This window comes from Arvicanthis niloticus, chromosome X (assembly GCF_011762505.2).
Source record: "Arvicanthis niloticus isolate mArvNil1 chromosome X, mArvNil1.pat.X, whole genome shotgun sequence".
Classification (NCBI taxonomy): domain Eukaryota; kingdom Metazoa; phylum Chordata; class Mammalia; order Rodentia; family Muridae; genus Arvicanthis; species Arvicanthis niloticus.
The window spans coordinates 54,549,111-54,570,162 of NC_047679.1; the positions used below are offsets into that span (position 1 = coordinate 54,549,111).

Genomic DNA, 21,052 nt, shown 5'->3' on the forward strand with positions numbered 1-21,052 from the left:
AAGTTTATAATACCTTGATTATATGAATAAAACTCTGCCTAACCTTGTCTGACATCAATTAAAAGGGAGTCCCTTGGTCCTGTGATGCCCCAGCATAGGGGGATGCTGGATGGATGAGGCGGGAGAGGGTGGGTGGGTGGGGGAGCACCCCCATAGAGACAAAGGGGAGGGAGGATGAGGTTGTGAGATGGGGGGGCTTGTGGAGGAGTAACTGGGAAGAGGGATATTTGAGATGTAAATATATGTAATGATTAATTAAGAAAAGAAATGAATTATTCTGTAAAATCAACTTTTTAGTTAGCCGACAATTTTCTGTCCTTTAAAAAGAAAGTCAAGGACTAGGGAAATAATAGTCAGTAAAGTACTGGCTATGTAAACATGAGAAGCAGAGTTTAATTTCCAGAATTCATATAAAATGTGAGGCATGGTGGCACATGATTGTTATGCCAGTGATGGAGAAGAGAAGAAAAGTGGATCCCTGGAGCTCACTGGCAGCCCAATCTAATTTGCTCACTTTCCTCCTAGATAATGAGAGGTCCTGTCTCAAAAGGCAGGTAGACAGGGTCTCAGGAAAGATTACTGAGCTTGCACTCTGGATCTTGTGCCTTTGAACACACGTGCACTACACGTGTGTGTGTGTGTGTGTATGTGTATGTGTGTATACACATAAACATAACATATAAATGTCTAACTTCCTAAGTTGTCTTACTTAAAATGTAACCTTTCTTGGCCATTGAAGGTCAACATCAGAAAACAATTGCATTTTATTGTCCTACTACGTTATTGCAATAGGGAAAACACTTGTAGTTTCAGCTAGTTGAGTGGCTGAGGGAGCAGATGATTCACATGAGTCTAGATTGAGTAGCACAGCACAACGCTGTTTCGGAAATATACAACTTGTCTAGGGCTGAAGAAATAGCCTAATTGGTAAAGTGGTCAACTGGTTGTGCCATGCAAGCATTAGGACCTGAGTTTGGATCCCACACACATAAAAAGCCAAGTGTAGTAGCATGCCCTTGTACTGCGCATGTACCGGGGAGCTAGACAAGCAGGATCCTTGGAGTTTAAGAGTGTAATTGAATTGGCAAACCCAGGTCCTAGCAAGCCAGTCTAGCTGAATTAGTAAGTCCCAGTTCCCAGTGGGATCTTTTGAGGAATAACTTTTGAGGAATGACACCTGAGATCATGCTCTAGCCTCCATATCTCTCTCTCTCTCTCTCTCTCTCTCACACACACACACACAGAGAGAGAGAGAGATTCTCTTATATCTATCTATCTACCTATACATTATTTTCTAATTCTTTTATTTCTGTATCTACATAGCATTTCCAAAGAATAACCTCAAAACAAAAACAAAAAAAAATGCGGCTTTTCCTGCCATATAGTCAGGTTAGCTATATATATTCTTGTGGATCGTTTCTATTTGTATTATGATATCATTAAAATGACAAGGACAAGATAACCAAGATTATCAAAAGGGAATTCAAAAAGTAATTGAAATATCAATGAAAATCTGGGTGACATTAGAAAAATATAGTTCATAGGAAATAGAATTCAAAAAGCATGATTTCCTTTTGGGAACTATTAATGTCTGTTTTTATGAAAATATGATCACACAATACAAATTTACACAATGCAGTACAATATCATAGAAGCAACACATTACCTTAAATGCCACCATTCAGAACAAATCTCCCTCTTAACATTTAGTGACTATCACTCCAGATGAGGTCAGGCAGAGAATTTTCCAAGACAGAGCTTATATTATGTGCACTCTGTAAGTTATGAAGTCTATGTAGAGAGTGGAGGATTAGGGCAATGCTGAGCAGAGGTGGTTCTACATCTCTGCTTTAACTACAGAAAATCAAATCTGTTTTGTCTGAGAGATGTTTATGTAAGACTGCATGACAAAATTATGTTGCCGCTAAAAAGCTTTAAAAGCAAGAATTTGGTTCACAATATTCACTTTACAGTTGAAAAAGCCAGCATCCAAAGATACTGACTTGCCCCAAGGCACACAGCTAACCTGAAGTCAAATCAGAAACATGAACTTGGGTTTATAAACCTCACAATTTTCTGCTACAGGTGGGCTTTAAGCTCAGAGGTTTGTCTGTATTTTAAAGGTATTTTGTCATTTTTGCTTAGTTGTTCATTATAGTACACGAAAGTTGTAACCTCTATATAGTCACACTGTTGTAGAAAAACTTTAAGGAGAGGAGGGGAAAGGGAATGGGAAAACCGGTTGACCTGAGAATTTTGCCATTGCTCTGACATGTATCTTAAAATAATAAGTAAATTAACAATTTTCAGAAAATGCAGAATCTCACTGACCTATAAGAAGTTCTTTAATCTTCTCTTCAGCAATCACATCTTGATCCTTTTGTAAAAGCATGTCAATGTAGAACAACAGAATTCTCTTCCTATCTTCTGGCAACTTAAAATGATCAAAGACGATCCTCAGAAAGCAAAACCCAACAGCAACTCTGCCCAAAAAGACATAATTTTAAGCAGTGTAAATAGAATTGGTTTTTGACCAATGGGATTAAAATAATTTCAATGTGAGCTAAAACAAATTAGTTAATGCCATTAAATGCCTATTTGTCTGTAATAAATTGTTTCATTATAGTAACACTTTATTCATTTTTTATTTATGTGTGCACGCATAAGTGAGTGAGTGAGTGAGTGAGTGTGAGAGAGGGAGGAAGAGAGAGGAAGAAAGAGAGGGGAGGGAGTGAGAGAAGGAGAGAGAGAGACAGAGGCAGAGACAGAGGGAGGGAGAGAGAGAGAGAGAGAGAAAGAGAGAGAGAGAAAGAGAGAATGAGAATGAAGAGAGTGAGAGAGAGAGAGAGAGAGAGAGAGAGAGAGAGAGAGAGAGAGAGAATGAGAATGAGTATATATTCGACCATGTCAGGGAGAGAATATATGCACCCATGTCAGAGAATGCATGTGGAGGTGGGAGAACAAATTATGGGAGTGGGTTCTCTCATTCTACCATGTAGGCTAAGGTCCTCAAGCTAGGCAGAATTACCTGTTGAGATCTATTGCCAGCTAAACATTTTCTTATTAATTTGTTTGTTCATTTGTCTTTTCAAGACAAGGTCTCACTGTGTAGCTCAAGCTTGCCCTGAACTTACTATGTAGCCAAGGCTAGCTTTAAACTCACATGAATCCTCCTATCTTGATTCCCCAAGTTCTGGGAGTACATGAGCCACTATGCCTATATTTCAGTATTATTAAATGTAAATACACTCAACATATATGAAATATTTAATGAAATACCCATTGAAATACTAACAGCTTTTTAAAAAGACAGTGCCTATTCATACAGCATTTCAAAGACTGATATAATCACAACAATCTTGAAAACAAAGAACAGAGTTGGAAGACTCACGCTTCCTAATGTCAAACTTACTACAAAGATACAGTAGCCAAAATGTATAGGACCAGCATAAATACAGATAGACCAATAAAATAAAATACAGGACACAGAAATAAACCTTAACATATACAGCTAAATGATTTTTGATGAAGATACTACAGCCATTTTATGGTGAAACAAGTCTTTCAACAAATAGGGAAAAAGGAAGATATTTATTACTCTCAAAAATAAATTGGACTTTCACTTTGTATCATATACAAAAAATAACCATAAAATGGATGCAAGACATAAATGTTACAGTTAAAATTTCTCTGGTTGCACAAGCAATTACAAGAAGCTACTTCAATAAAATATACAAAACTCAATAAAATTTTTTGTATCACAATAAAATATCCTGCAAGTGAAACAAATGTATTTCCCTTTTACCATAGCATTTAAAGGTATGTAAAATACTTAAGAATAAATTTAACTAAGGTGACTAATTATAAATTATATAAATGGAAAGACATACAATTCTCATAGATCAGAAAAATTAATGATGCTAAGATATTTATGCTTACCCTCTAAAATCTACAAATTGACAGCAATCTCTATCAAATTGTTTTTATCATTATTCATAGAAGTAGAAATAGTAATATTAAAATCTTATGAACTAAAAATGAACCTAAGTGACCAACAAAATTATAAAAATAAAAATCAAAGGCTAAAAAGACAGCTCAGAAGCTGAAAGAGACTCATCCTCTTCCAGAGGGACCAAACTTGGTTCTCAGCACCCAAGTTCGGAGGTTTACAACTGCCTATAAACCAGCCCCAGGGAACTAGGTTCCACCTTCTGGCTTCTGGAGGCATCTGCACATTTGTAGCATACATTCACAGACATACATACACATAAACAAAATAAAAATAAATCTTAAAAACAAAGTTAGAGGAATCATACTTCCTGATTTCAGACTACAGTGCAAAGGTATAGCATTCCTAACAGTATGATACTACCATCATACTGAAACAGAAAAATAAACAAGTTTGAAAGGCAAGGAAAAACGTCATTCTTTTTAGTAAGAGTACCCATAAAACAGCAGGAAAATATTGTCGCTTCAATAAATGGTGTTGGAAAAATGGCTATTCACACTAAAAAAGGTGAAACTGTACCTTTATCCTACAATATTCACAAAAATTAATTCAATATGTATTAAAAGATTTAAGCATAATATCTGAAGCCATAAAACAACTAAAAGTAATAAAATAAGGAACAATCTCTGACACTGATCTTGGCAATGATGCTGGTGGAAGAACTGGAGGAGTGGAGGGGAATTACAACCCCATGGGAAGAACAATGTTGGCTGGCCAGACCACCCAGTGCTCCCAGGGACTAGACCACAAACCAAAGAGTGTATAGGGAGGGATCTATAGCTCCGGATATGTATGTAGCAGAGCATGGCCTTGTCTGATAGCAATGGGAGGGGAGGCCCTTGGTGCTGTGGAGGTTTGATGCCCCGGCATAGGGGGATGCTGGAGCAGTGGGGTTGGTGGGGGAGCACCCTCATAGAGGCAATGGGAAGGAAGGAAAGAGACGATGTGGAGACGATGTGGGATGGGGGGGGGTTGTGTAGGGGTAGCTGGGAAGTGGAATATCAGTTGAGATGTAAACTAATGGAATGAATAATAATAATAAAAGAAACAATAGACAAAACCAAACTAACTGAATAGGACTATACAAATCTAAACTGTTTCTATAAAGCAAGGAAACATTTAGTAAAATGAAAGGGAAATACACAAAGTAAGAGGAAATATTTCATATCACATTTCAATATGAGGTTGGTATCTAAAATTTACACAATTTATAAAAGTAACCTGAGGGGGTAGCAGAGATAGGAGGATCTTTTAGAATTTCTGCTGGCCACTCACTAAGTCTAGCTGAAACAGCCAGCCCCAGATTCAGGGAGTGACCATGTTTCAAGACAAAACAATGGACAGCAATAGAGGACGGTACCTTCTGTCTATGCTAGCTAGCCACTTGGGGATGTAGGAGAGCAATGGGGTACTTCTGTGTAGCCAGCTGTTCCAGACACTTTGGCTTCACATAACTGCAGAATTTCCAACAGTTTCTGAGATAGCCCTAAACAGATTGCTGATGTTTTTAATTCTGACTTAGTACTGATGATTGTAAAATGAAAATATGGGTCAATTCTGAAAAACACCAAGGATACACTACATCATGCTGTGTCAAATATTCATCCAGAAATTATTTATGTAAAAAGAAAGAATTACATCCATCTCACTATATTTACCTCAAGAAAATAACAGAATAAATATCAGTGTAGATCCACTGAAGAGCCAGAGACTAGGAAAATATATTGTCAGTGCTTAGGAACTTTGAAAGATTTCTGTAATTAAAAGCAAATGTAATTAGGCTGATAAAAAAATCAGGGATGAGAATATAAAACCAAAAAGGGACAAAAGAGAATAAACAGTTGAATAGTTAACTCATTCAACCAAAAATAAATAGCCTAGAAAAATCGATTAAGTCAGAAATTAATGGGACATAAGAACAATTGATTATGGTTATAGAAGACCTGCAAACATTAATTCCATTTTCCATTGTGTAGCAAGCAATCTAGAGTGCTTATATTTAAACCCAGGTTTTTCTGTCAAACAAAATTTTAAGCAATATAAGGGATCAGTTTGAGCTTATATAAGAAGCAGAGGATGCAGACCTGGGGGAAAGAATGAGAAAGAAGGAAATCAGCATAGTGAAAATCCCTCTAATTCCCACATCAAAGTGGGGATGGGACTAGTGTGTCTAGCCTACACTGCAATAGCTACTTTCTAAATATATCTTCCCAACGAATTGTGCTTCTTAGTATTCACATCCTGGTAAGATATTTTCTCTTTGAATCTAGACTGGCTTTGTGGCTTGTTTTATTACAAGCATGTTTTTTTTTAAATTTTTTATTTATTTATACTTCAGTCATTGTCTACCCCATCAGTCCCCTCTCCCACAGTTCCTCATCCCATTTCTCCTCCCCAAGAGGGTGCTTTCCCCACCACCTGACCTTCCCCTTCCCTGGGGCCTCAAGTCTCTCTAGGATTAAGCACATCTCCTCCCACTGAGGCCAGACCAGGCAGACCTCTGCTATATTTGTGCCACCAGCCCCTGTGTACTCGTGGTTGGTGGCTCAGCCTCTGGGAGCTCCCTGGGGTCTGGGTAAGTTGAGACTGCATATTTTAATTATACAAATAGGTTTCCTTATGCTGTTTTCAGATATGCATATAACATACTATGATCATATTTATCACATCATTAATCCTCACTAAATCCCTTCCCACCCACATAACTATTGGTCCTCTTCTATTTTCATGTGTTTTTCTTTAATAGCTACACAGAGAGAAAACAAACATATACTGTCTTTGATTCTGGGTTGTTTTGCTTAAAAGATACTCTGTAGTTTTAACTATTTTCTTTAAAATGCCATAATTTTTGGTTGTATTTTAGACCCACGTAAGAGTCATTCTATATATTTAACACACTTCTTTATCAGTTAATCTACTGACAGATACCTATATGGAGTCCAAAACACAACAATTGTGAATAGTGGTGTAATAATTATGGGTATGCAGGTATCTCTATTATAAGTGTACTTATTCTTGAGGCCATACTAATTCCCACAGTGGCTAGGCTATTCTCCTTAGTAGCATTTAAGAGTTCCTTCTCGCCGGACGGTGGTGGTGTACGCCTTTAATCCCAGCACTTGGGAGGCAGAGGCAGGTGGATTTCTGAGTTTGAGGCCAGCCTGGTCTACAGAGTGAGTTCCAGGACAGCCAGAGCTATACAGAGAAACCCTGTCTCGAACCCCCCCCCCCCCAAAAAAAAAGAGTTCCTTCTCCACAGGGTTAATTTCCTCTGAGAATGTGATGACTATTCTCCTGTAGAAAGCCACACTTGCAAGATTATATATGCATCGTGTATCAATCTTAATGGAGATACAAAAAGGACACAAAGTTGGATGGGAAAGAAAGAGGGTGGATATGGAAAGAATTGGTTAAAGAAATGTGGTCAAGGAACTTATGAAGAAAAAAAGTTCCTTTCCCTGATACAACTTCACAAGTATTTCCTAGTTTTGGAGGTACTTAACTACAGCCATTCTGAGCAGGGTGAGATGAAATCTCAAGGTAGTTTAAATTTACACTTCCCTTTTGACTAAATTATGTTTAACATTTTAAACTTATTTTACTGTTCATACTAGCATATAATGTGTTTTTATCAAATCCACCTTAATTACCTCCTCTCCAATTCCTCCCCTATCACCTCCACCACTTTCCCCTTCCAAGTTACGTGTTTCCATTTAAAATACCAACTGAGCTGGATGTGGTATAGCTGAGTCTTCTCCAGGATAAGAAAGAGACCTGGATAAGTGAGGTGCCCAAGAATCAATGGGGTGTCCTTAGCTAAGACTCACAGCATTGGGAATATGGAACCTGAAAAGGCCATCTCCTGTAGCTGAACAGGAACCCCACTGGTTCAATAGAGACACCAACCCACCCACAAAACTTTCAACCCCAAATTACAAGACATACAGAGACAGGGGATGGAGTGGAGGCTGACGGAATGGCCAAGCAATAACTGGCCCAACTTGAGATCCATCCCATGGGCAAGCACCAGTCCCTGACACTATTAAAGATATTCTGTTATGCTTGCAAACAGGAATCTAGCATGGCTATCCTCTGAGAGACTCCACCCAGCAGCTACTCAGACAGATGAAGACTCCCATAGCCAAACAGTGGGTGGAGCTTGAGGAGTCTTATGAAAGAATAAGAGGAAGGATTGGGGGCCCAAAGGGGTTAGGAACTCTATAGGAAGACCAACAGAGTCAACTAACCTGGACCCTTAGAGCTCTCAGGGTCTCAGGGTCTGAACCAAAGAACAAGCATGAACTAGATTAGGCCTCCCCACACATATGTAGCCAATGCGCAGCTTGAAGAAGACTGGCTTCCTAGCAGCTAGGAGGAAAGTCTTAAAGCCCACACCCACAATAACACATCTACTCCAACAAGGACACACATCCAATAGTGCCACTCTCTGGGCCAAGCATATACAAATCATCACATCAGGACAGAACAATATAAACCTACAGACTGATTTCTCTAATCAACACACATGTAAAAATTCTCAATAAAATAATAAAAAACTAAATGCAAGCACGTTATCAAGAAGATCATCTGCCATGATCAGATAGGCTTTATCTTGGAAATGCAAAGTTGGTATAACAATATATAACTCAATTGTTGAGGCCTGGCCCCCTAGCATAGCTGTAGCCATTTTGCTCTATGCCCACCAGCTATTTCATATTGCTGTAATATACCTGCCAGTCATTGATGCAGAAAAATAAACCTGACTCAGAGCAGGGTCATGCTGACCACATACCCTCTTATATTCTCTATGAGGTTTGTTAAACTTAAAAAAATCCACAACTATAAGCTTCACATAGAACCCATCAAATTAAAGGTCAATATGAACTGTTGTATCTAAAATGGCTTGAGTCAGAGCCAACCATCAGGCAGCACTTCCAGCACTTGTGTATATGAGCTCATTGTGGTTTTGCAGTTTTAGCCTTCATAAGATGGCATAGAAAAAAATGTTCAGGGTTGTAGCCTCAGCCTCGAAATTCTGAGCTATGGCCCTGATCGATCAATCTTAGGGTATGCATTCAATAAACTATCCCTGTCTGACTGAGATCAGTGTTGTATGGTTTGTGGAGCAACTCCTAGACTCCAACAAATAAATATGATAAATCATAAAAATGGACTTAGACAAAATCACAGAATCATCTCAAAAGATGAAGAAAATGCCTTTGGAATGACCAACATGTCTTCATGATAAAAGTTCTACAGTAAGACTGGAGAAGACATACTTCAACATAATAAAGGCTATATATGACAAAACCATAGTCAATATAATCTTAAATGGAGAAAAATTCAAAGTAATCCCATTAAAATCAGGAACAAGATAAGGCTGTCGATTACCCACACTCCTTGTGGTGACCCTTGTGGTTGAATTGGGGAAAGGCTGGAAGAAGTTGAGGAGGAGGGCAACCCCATAGGAAGACCATCAGTCTCAACTAACCTGGACCCGAGATCTCTCAAACACTGAGTCAATAACCAAGCAGCATACACTCTAGCTGATATGAGGCCCCTGATACATATACAGCAGAGAACTGCTGAGTCAGGCCACAGTGGGAGAAGATGTGCCTAACCCTTGAGAGACTTGAGGCTCCAGGGAGTGGAGAGGATTGGCAGCAATGGAGGGAAGACACCCTCTTGGAGACACGGGGAGGAGGAATGGGATGAGGAATTGTGGCATACTGGGGGGGAGGGGCAACGACTGGACTGTAAGAAAATAAAAGTAATAAAAAAATAGAAAATAAAAAACAGGAAAAGAAAAAGTCAAAGTATAATTATTTACAAACAATATGATTTTATACCTAAAAAACTCTTAAAGATTCTGCCAGAAAACTTCTATAGCTGATAAATACTTTCAGCAATATAGGAGAATACAAAATTAACAGACAAAAATTAGTAGCTTTCCTATACACAAAAGACAAACTGAGAAAGAAATCAGAAAAACAGTGCATTTTACAATAAAAAAGCAAAATACCTTGAAACAGGCCTAACAAAAAACATATATAATAAAAACTAAAACACTGGAGAACAAAATTGAAAATGATACCAGAATATGGAAATACTACAATGCTCACGAATCAGTACGATTGATACTACAAAAATCACCATCTTACCACAAGCTACAGATTCAGTGCACTACTAACACAATTATTCATAGAAATTGATAAAAAAAAAAAAACACTTCAACTTCATATGGAAACACACACACACAAAAATTATAGCCAAAACAGGCCTGAACGGTAAAAGAACTACTGGAGGTATTGCTATCCCAAACTTGGAATTATACTACAAAGCTATAGAAATTAAAACAGCACAGCACTGGCATAAAAACAAACATATTGACCAGTGCAATAGAATTAGAGACCAACACATAATTCCACATACCTACAGACACTAATTTTTGAAAGGAAGCAAAAAATACACACTAAAAAAAAAAAAAGCATTTTCTGATCTCCGCTTCTCCCTGTTCCAGAGACAGCCAAATCTTCTTGTGCAGTGCCAGCCTCATCCCATAATAAAATGCTAAATGTTGGTGTAAATGGATTTGGCTGTGTTGGATACCTCATTACCAGGGCTGCCTTCTGCCCTGCGCTTGGCAAAGTGGAGATTGTTGCCATCAACAACCCCTTCATTGACCTCAACTACATGGTCTACATGTTCTAGTGTGACTCCACCCATGGCAAAGTCAACAGAACAGTCAAGGCTGAGAATAAGAAGCTTGTCATCAACGGGAATCCCACCACCATTTTCCAGGAGCGAGATCCCGCTAACATCAAATGAGGTGATGCTGGTGCTGAGTACGTCGTGGAGTCCACTGGCATCTTCACCACCATGGAGAAGGCCAGGGTCCACTTGAAGAGTAGGGCCAAAAGAGTCATCATCTCCACCCCTTCTGCTGATGCCCCCATGTTTGTGATGGGTGTGAACCATGAGAAATATGACAACTCGCTCAAGATTGTCAACAATGCATCCCCCACCACCAACTGCTTAGCCCCCCTGGCCAAGGTCATCCATGACAACTATGGCATCGTGGAAGGGCTCATGACCACAGTCCATGCCATCACTGCCACTCAGAAGACTGTGGATGGCCCCTCTGGAAAGCTGTGGCGTGATGGCCGTGGGGCTGCCCAGAACATCATCCCTGCATCCACTGGTGCTGCCAAGGCTGTGGGCAAGGTCATCCCAGAGCTGAACGGGAAGCTCACTGGCATGGCCTTCCGTGTTCCTACCCCCAATGTGTCCGTTGTGGATCTGACATGCCGCCTGGAGAAACCTGCCAAGTATGATGATATCAAGAAGGTGGTGAAGCAGGCATCTGAGGGCCCACTGAAGGGCATCCTGGGCTACACTGAGGACCAGGTTGTCTCCTGTGACTTCAACAGCAACTCCCACTCTTCCACCTTTGATGCTGGGGCTGGCATTGCTCTCAATGACAACTTTGTAAAAGCTCATTTCCTGGCATGACAATGAATATGGCTACAGAAACATGGTCATGGACCTCATGGCCTACATGGCCTCCAAGGAGTAAGAAACCCTGGACCACCCACCTCAGCAGGGACACTGAGAGCAAGAGAGAGGCCCTCGGTTGCTGAGGAGTCTCTGTCCCCAACACTGAGCATCTCCCTCACAATTTTCATCCCAGACCCCATAACAACAGGAGGGGCCTAGGGAACCCTCCCTACTCTCTGAACTATCATCAATAATGTTTGCTGCACCCAAAAAAAAGCATTTTCAACAAATACTATTGGTCAAACTAGATGACTGTATATAGAAGAATGAAAATAAACTCATCTGCTTGAGGGTTAGTATGTAGCAAATAACCTAATTTAAACTAGGGTATAGAACTTAACCAGGAGTTCTCAGAAGATGAAATGCCAAGTGGTTAGAAAATATATTTTAATATGTTCAACGTCTTTTGCAATTAGAAAACTACAAAACTTTTATGAGATTTCATCTTATCTAAGTCATTGAATGTTTGCTTATAATGATTGTGAGTTGCTGGGGCCTTCTCAGGGAACCTTCCCCTATATAGAGAGGAGAGTCAGAGAGTCTTTGCTGACAGGGCGGGCCTTAAAGGGGATGAGGAGTCTGCAAAGGAAGGGAGTGAACCAAGCATGATGGTCAAGGGAATCTCACAGCTCACTGACTAGCAATCAGGCTGCTTCTATGGCTCTAACTAGCAATTGGGGCATTTCTGCTGTTCTGACTAACAGCCAGGTGCTTCTTTATTTATACAAGCGTCATTGAACAGAGGCAGACTAATGACTATCCAAGTAGTACAGAATATATGTTCGAGTTTTCATTCCATGTCCAAGGTTACAAGTTGAGTTACAATTAGAAAATACAAAGAGCATATTTCTCTTATTCTTATCAGCCCTATAACTCCAATGTAAAGAATCTAAAGACTGTCACCTCCAGAGCAAACACATGTATTATATGACAGCCTATTTTTAGGCTGGCAATGTTTGCTGTTTAAAAACATTCCAGACAAACAGAAAATCTCTGAACCAGTTTTTTATGAATAGCAAATATTAATATCTAACTTCTTTTACTATATGCTTCATCATCTAAGCTATCAAGTAGGAACAGTGTGTTTTAGTCACTCTATCTTACTGTGTTATATTTCTTCAGGCGCATACCCTGTATGACCCCCTACTAGAGACCTCTAAGCCTATAATAAAAAGAGATCTTGAATCTGTAACCTATTCTTCTGGCCAGAGATTGTCAGAGTTTATCAGATGTCTCTGTTTGACATGTATCAATTATACTGTTTGAGTTTGCTCAGGGGTGGATACCCCAACAAGATTCCTAGAGAATTGGCCCCATCTAGCTATGTTCTTATCTGTGCTTAATGATCTCCAGGGCATTAGGAAGATTTCTAAATAGTGGACAGATAAAGTTAATTTTAGGATTTTCCTAAAAAGACTCAGACATAATTTTTCTCAGGAAAAGAAATAAAATTAATCATAATGCAGAAAGTTCCTAAGAATGCAACATTCAGAGACCCAAACCCAAAAGTTATAGACAGAAGGACAGCAACTATAGCAATCGGCTCAGTTTTGCTGGAATTGTGTCAAGCAGCCGTGCCTGGCATTATGACTCTTGCCTTTTCCAGTGGGAATAGCTGTGCCAGTGGTATACACCCCATGCGTAGAATTACTAAGTGCTACGGTTTGCACCCTATAAGGTTCATTTGTTGATGTCTCAGTCCCCCGAGTAGCAGTGTTGAGAAACTATGCTGACTAGTTATGTCAATTTGACAGAAGCTAGAGTCATTCTGAAAGAGAGAACCTTAGTTGAGAAGATGCCTGCACCAGGCTGGCCAGTAGGCAAACTTGTGGTCCATTTTCTTCATTATGATTGATGTGGAAGAGCCTAGCTTACTGTGGTGGTGCCTACACCTAGGCTATAAGAAAACAGCCTCAGAAAGCCATGGGAACCAAAGCAGTAAATAGCACTCCCCATGGCCCCTGTCTCCAAGTTCCTGCCTTGATTTCCCTGGATGATGAACTATAAGCTTTAAGATGACCATCGTATTTTATCACAATGGAAACCCTAAGAAGACACAGGATGAAGCTTGAAAAAGTAGCATCTATTGGGAGGTACTTAGGTCATTTAAGGGTATACTGTTTTTTTTTTTTTTTTTCAAGGAAATGCTGTTTTCCTGAAAGGAGTTTTGGAGACAGTAATTAGGAAAGCCTAAAGTGACCCTTCAATCCTCTCCAGATTCCTGTATTGAGAGATGATTGCTAGCACCCACACATGCTCTCATCATTGCCATCCACCATGACGTGATACAGTTAAGAGTATCCTCACCAGAACTGAGGTGATGCCAATGCCATAATCTAATCCTGCAAAACTAAGCAAACTGTAAGTTAAAGGCACACTTTTTCTTAATAAGGAGTCTGTAACAAGTATTTGGTATAATGACAAAGAGCTAATTATACTCTAGGCAATATAATGTTATATGATTAACTTATTGAGGAACTGTTTTCCAAAACAGATGTTCCATTTCACATATTAAACAGCAGAGTTAGTACTTATACACATGCTTATCACTTGGGAAGTAGCACTATATAGATCAGAACAATAATATTATGTTTTATAAGAATGAACACAATATATAAAGATTCGATGTGTTCATAAAAATCATAGAAAAGTTATTCATCATAGAAAGAAAAATCAAATTTCCATACCTGTTATTATCTATCAGGAATTGAATAATGCTCAGACAGAACTCCAAAGGCACAGCAAGATATAGCATTTCCTTAGAAGCTAACAAAAAACATACTAATTAGTTAATCATATTAACAAAGAAAAAAATGAAAATGAGTAAAACATATCAACTTTACTTATAGAAAGTTTTTAACTATTTTCAATAATTTTCTGTTTGAAATATTCATATTAAAATTTGCTATGTACTATATTTTATCTAGTACTTCACCAAAAAACTTTTAATAGTATGTTAATACCCAATACTACAAAGGGTAGTGACATGGACATCTTTTAACCTAGTGCAAATTTTCTGAAATCAATCTGGCAATACCCTATGCTAAGAACACCTGATTAAGAGTTTGGAATCTAAAGTCAGATGTAAGTAATACCAGTTGCTACCTGTATAGCCATAGGCAAGTTATTTCATTTTCTGTACTTTAGTTTGTCACATATAAAGTAATAACTATACTATAGATTTATTTATGTTATCAAGACGATTCCATGAGATAATATATGGAAATTATATAGCAATGTATCTAGCACTTAATAAACATTAAGTAAATGACAATTCCTATTACTGTTATTCCCTTTCTTCAGAAATCATACTTCTGAAAAGCCATCTAAAGTATGGAAAAAAGTTTCTGAAAAAAAGATATTTAAAAGAGTTTATACTATAAAATAGGAAGGAACCATCGTGAAATGTCCACTATGGTGTAGAAATAAACTATCATATAAATGTTTAAGATGTTGCTGAGTATTAGATAAGATGGAACAATGACTATACACTAACATAAAAATATTTAAGACTACTAGTAAGTGCAAATTTTAAAACAAATTTATATGTATTATTAATTCTATAAAGCACACAAAATAGATTAAGAAAATCCTAACAATACATCATCAAATTGCTAAAAAAAACATTATGTTTACATTTAATGATTAATTCAGCAAGTGTTTAATGAGTATATTCTCTAAATCTGTCACTATATTTGTATTGGGAATGTAGCACTAAACAAAATACACAACAAGCCTTGCTAACAAGATTATATTCTAGGGCAGTATTTTCTCAACCTTCCTAATGCTGCAACCCTTTAACCCAGTTGCTCATGTTGTGGTGACCCCCAACCGTTACTTTCGTTGCTACTTCAGAACTGAAATTTTGCTACTATTATGAATCATAATATAAATATCTGATATGTGACCCTGTGAAAGAGTCGTTTGACCCACAGGTTAAAACCCACTGTTCTAGGAGATGGTAGGACCACTGATATCTTCAGTATCTTCCAAATTTTCCTCTGATGAGTTTGTGATATCTTTTGCTAATTAAAAGTTTGTCTACTTTAAAATTTTTGCCAGGTATTTTGGGACATACCTTTAATCCCAGCAGTTGGCTGAGATGTGCAGATCTCTATGAGTTCAAACCCAGCCTGGTCTACAAAGCAAGTTCTAAGGCAGCCAAGGCTATAAAGTGAGACCTTGTCTCAAAAAAGGTCTTTTGAACCTTTTCTTCTATAAAAATAGCAGTCAAATGCCTCCAATTAGGCTAATCACTCTAACAGGAAATTACTTTTGTAAAGAAATGAACAGACTACAGCTAGGGATAGGCCGACAGGGATGTAGCTGAGTAGAAGAGAACTTGCCTAGCATGCACAGTCTCCAGCACTGCAAAATTGAATACATTATAAAATTATTTTCTCAACATAATAGAATAAAATGGTTGTTATTCTAATAGAAAGCCTTAAATTTATGGAAGTCTCATAATTTATAACAACTTCAGAAAAATAACTAATCTCTGTTTCTGATAATGCATTTAGATAAACATTGTGATGAGGAATTCTAATCCAAAACTAATCAACTTCAAACTTGGTAATTCAATAATATATCTTAATTTTATATATAGTGTTAGTTCAAGTAAGTCTATTAACTTCCTTAGCTTTCTAATGAAAGGAGAGTGGGGTTGTCATCCTGGTTCATGACAGTTTTCAGGCTGTGTATGTGAAGGTGATATAGAGTCCTCTCTACATTTCAGTTTCTGAGGGATTTTGAGTCATTAAATTTCTAGAGCTTACAGAAAAATTCAGCAATATTAAATTTGCACAAAACTTAGGACTACTTCCAAATTTGATTACTGTCCTAATTATTTAAGAATAATTTATTATATAACCAATAATTATATTAACACATAATTTTACATAGTACAAATAACTCTTAAAGATAAAATAATAATTAAATTAATAATTAAAATAATAATTCTTAAAGATGACTAAAATATCCAGTCAGGGTAGATCTATAATATAACCCCCAAATTTGGGAAATGGAATCAAGAGAATCAGAAGTTCAAGTCCATCTTCAGCCACTTACTAAATTCAAGGATATATGTCATAAATGCTTTACATACATTTTCTCATAGGATTTTCAAACAACATGAGATTTTTATTATTATTAATTATTATATAGCTTTTTAAAATAAACTGAAACATAAAAATTAAGGTACTTGCCAAATGACACACAGCTATATATCTGTATATTTATTTCTTTGTATATTCTGCACCCTTAATAATTGAAAAAGATAACAATGTTTATACAAGTAATTATTTAAAAGCGCATCATTAAACAGTTTCATTCAATGGATAGTTTTTCTCTTTTGGCCACTGTGTAGGAGGCCAAGAATCTCAGCCAAGAACACAGATCTAATTGTTCTCTGTGGTACTTCGTCAACCCCCATGCCCATCTCTTAGTCCCTCAATAAACTAGCCATCCTTTCCCCACTACCCCTCCAAAACAAGAATCCTTTGTTCGTGGTCATAGAACATTTCATAAAGGTTGAGCAGCTGTAATTCTCTGCAAAGCTAAAAGAAGCTGATTGCTTTGATTCAGTTTCTTTTTATAAGCACCTTTTCATTTCACTCCTATTCTTCTTTCTTTCTTCCTAGTTAATAATTCCTTTTCTATTTATCAGTTTTCTCCTCAACTACCACTAAATTATACCTATTGTTAGTAAATTACAAAATTACTTTGTACTGCTATTTCAAAATTGTCTGCTCTTTCCACAGAGAAGTTATACCTTCAAGGAGCTCTTCAGTACACGCTTCGCCTTTTATGAGGATCCTCATCTTTAAGAAAAGCCCAGCTGGATCTAAATGTTCCTATTGTAAACAAAGAAATCACAATGATATTATAACTCTGGAATGTAAAATCCAATTTTCAAGTAATTGCCTGTTTTGTTCAACCTTTGCATGATGACTCAGAATCAAAGGAAATTGAAATTATAAAACATCATATAAATCATATAATAATATCTGTTCTATCCCCAAGGATACTTTCTGACACTTTGTTCAATCTCAATAAAATAATACAAGGAAAGGAGCATGCAAAACATTTCCATGGACCGGCAAACATTTAATGGCAATGTAACTAACTATTTAAGTGGCAAATTTCACACTATATTATAAGAAAAACCTTAAACATCTGTTAGATTTATTTTCTACAAAATATCTCCCTTTCCTTTCCTCATTCCAAAACCACCTTACATACACTTCCTTGCTTTCTTTAAAATTTATCGCTTCTTTCTTCATTAATTGTTGTTATATAAATATATATGCAAGTGTATACTGTTACTTGTATGTATATTTTAATAAGCATCCTTTTGAAACAATGTTAGAAAAAAACACAACAATTATTATCATTTTTATAGGACATAGCTTTTTTTTTATTAGCTCTTTTATTTACACTTCAGATGCCATCCCCTTTTCCCATTCCCCCCCCCTTAGAAAACCCCTATCCCATGCCCCCTTTTCCTTTTTGCATTTATACATTTTTTTAAAAAATGTTAATCATAGGCTTTATAAGTTTGGTATTGTTCAATCAGAGGTGTAACCCACTACCCAACCTAGATATATCAACTATCTTTGACTGGTGGACATACATGAACATCTGCCTCCCTGTCTCCCCCCTCTATCTCTCTTTCATCACCTAGCTTCTCCTCTCCTTCTTCTTCTCCTCTTCTTACTCCTTTTCTTCCTCTCAGTACTCCTCCCACCTTAGCTCCTCCTATACATCACCCTTCCTGTTAAAAGGAAACTTTTCTCTCAAAATACAATTAGAGCATAATTATGCCAATTTGTACCAGTGAGGTACAAGATAGTCCTAATACCCAGTCCATCCTTTTGTTGACTAACCAGCACCTCTGTCATCTATCCTAACTAAAACACTTAGTTCTGAACCTGGCTTTTTCCTTGGCTTTAGGATGAATGTCAGCTGACGACCATCCACTCAAATCTTTTCTCTCAAGGTAAATAGCTATAAGTTTTCAACCCCGTCAGAAATCCAGAATGACTGAGTTAACTATAATTGTGGGAAGCACAAAGCATAGCTTCTAAAACTTAGCCAATTTATAGAGACCTCTGAACACCTGGACACTCGCTCTACTTCAAAACGTTGGAGCATCTGTTCTTCTGCCTTCTGGCCCAGGATCATCTGACAGACCTTAGTGCTGCAGAATTATTAAGGGCTGATTACTCTGTCTAGGCAGATATAATCAGTCGACTATTCTGCAAGTGTGTCCTTTTCTGAACAGTAATTTAGGACATAGCTTTTATGTCTACCACTAATAACAATGTTGCCTAAGTTATATTTCCAAGTTATTGTTAGCTATCCCTAAGGCAACTGTAGAGAGTGGACGCTATTTAAAAGTGTGGCCTGGGTACATCGACCAGAACTCTTCCCTCTGCAATGACAATCAGCTTCTAAATAAACACTGGATACATACTCTGTAACTACTTATAGCTAGTCATTATATGATAAGAATGAAAATTAAAGAAAGCAAACACCGATGGCAGGGTGTGTGTGTGTGTGTGTGTGTGTGTGTGTGTGTGTGTGATACAAATACAGAGAATAATCTAAAATAGTCAGCTTTAACTCTGATTTATTACTGTGTTTAGATTTCTAGTGCTGAATCTTTCTACTCTGCTACCTTTAAAGCTCAGTCTAACTTGAGACATCATATAGTCACAATCTCTGATTTCCCACAACTTAAAAAATAGTGTAAACAGTTTTCTAGTGTGGCATATACCAGGTACATATACATACCCACAACCAAGTATATAAAGTATGTATGTATAGTTTCTAGTGCTATAATTTGGATCTAAAATGTCAAACAAAAGCCCATGTGTTAGAATGTTTTCCAGCCTATAGGGCTAGGGCTATCTGGAGGTGATGAACCTTTAAGAGGAAAGTGGGGAAAGCAATACTACTAAAGGATATACTAGCTCTTTGGTACCTCTAACACATGCTCTGTCTCTCTTCTTCTTCTCCCTCATTCCTCCTCTCCTCCCTTCTTTAGCTTCCCAGGTGCTATTAGGTGAATAGGTCTCCTCTATCACATGCTTCCACTATGATGTACTACCTGGTCACATGCCCAAAAGCAACAGGCTAAGTGCCCACAGATGAAAACTACTCCACCGATTCAACTCATTAAACTTTTCCTCTTCTTAGGTTGATTATCTTGCCCAACCTATACTGGATGGGGTACAGATAATGCACATGCACCTGAGGACAGCTATGAATACAGCTCAAAACAAAATTGTAAACTTACTTAAAACATTTTATTTTACCTTTATGTACTAGAAAGAGTGTAACAGTCTGTTGCGTTTTCTAAAGAGGCATACTAAAGTGAATGTCTAAACTGGATTTCAAATTATGAATTAAAACTTGTGAAAATTTTAAGTCAATATTAAAAAGTAAAAGTCTCATACCTTGTTTGCAATGAGTATAGCAATGAGGGCCTTGTTATAATATGCTTCATCATCACAATTCAAATAAATAGTGGCTAGTAACCGCAGAGCTTTAGCCTGTAATAAACAACAGATAAAAGCTTCTAGCTAAGGAACAAACTACAACACAACAGCTGGATAGCATTTGCACAATGATGGTAACATCTAGAATGTAAATTATCTTTTTAATAGCTTGTATATGTTACCTAGACTAGTTAAATTCATGAAGACAGAAAATACAATAGTGGTTGTAGTAGGTGAGATGAAAGGAGAACTGTTTGATAGATACCTTGTTACATTTGCTATCCTAGTGGATACAAATATTTAAAATTCCTCTTATGCTATGGCATGCAATAATTCTATCACTTATATTTATAGTCACATTTTATTAAATACTAAAATTAACCAGTTAACTTCCATACCCAAATGTAGCATCTTAAAAAACGTCCCCTATGCCAGGAGTGGATTACATCTAGTTGAGTTGTTAGCCAAAGGGACCACATAGAAACCACCCCAAACAACATAGGCTATTGCCAAGGCTTATTGTCAAGGCTGTTATCCACTGACTGATGATATAAGGCCCTATTATTAAAGATATTATCTACACAAGTCATTGAACATGGAAAAGACAAGCAGGTGCTTACCTAGAGCCTTCACCCCTAATAACTACCATTCATGGTACTGGAAAGTACCCTGTATGTATGCTACCAGAGAAGAAAGGAAAACACCAAGCCAGGTATAAACTCTTCAATCTACAGTGGTGAGTCTGCCTGCAAGATAGGCAGGTGCAATAGTGACACAAACACTGCTGGAGTAACCAACTACTATCTGATCAAATTTAAATGCTCACTTCACAAGATGTAACTGAAGCCTGATACTCTTCAGGTGGCCAGGAACTTGACACTAGATAGGCCACGGGCTTAGGGTAAACTAAAGTACTATTATTGTGCTAAGGAACATAGCAATAAAAATGACTCAATGACATTCTGCTATACCCATAGATCAGTGC

At 37.5% G+C, this 21,052-nt stretch overlaps 1 protein-coding gene and 1 pseudogene across 1 annotated transcript in view; one reads left to right on the forward strand and one right to left on the reverse strand.

The window, feature by feature from the left end:
• Tex11 (testis expressed 11) overlaps window positions 1-21,052 on the reverse strand; it is a 245,179-nt gene that overhangs the window by 128,741 nt on the left and 95,386 nt on the right. The window contains exons 10-13 of the mRNA XM_034486384.2: window positions 20,026-20,121; window positions 17,337-17,418; window positions 14,254-14,332; window positions 2,332-2,483 (exon numbers count right to left, since the gene is read on the reverse strand). Of these exons, the coding sequence (XP_034342275.1) occupies window positions 2,332-2,483; window positions 14,254-14,332; window positions 17,337-17,418; window positions 20,026-20,121 (409 nt within the window). The remainder of the gene's footprint in view (window positions 1-2,331; window positions 2,484-14,253; window positions 14,333-17,336; window positions 17,419-20,025; window positions 20,122-21,052) is intronic.
• On the forward strand, window positions 10,577-11,592 carry LOC117695494 (glyceraldehyde-3-phosphate dehydrogenase pseudogene; annotated as a pseudogene).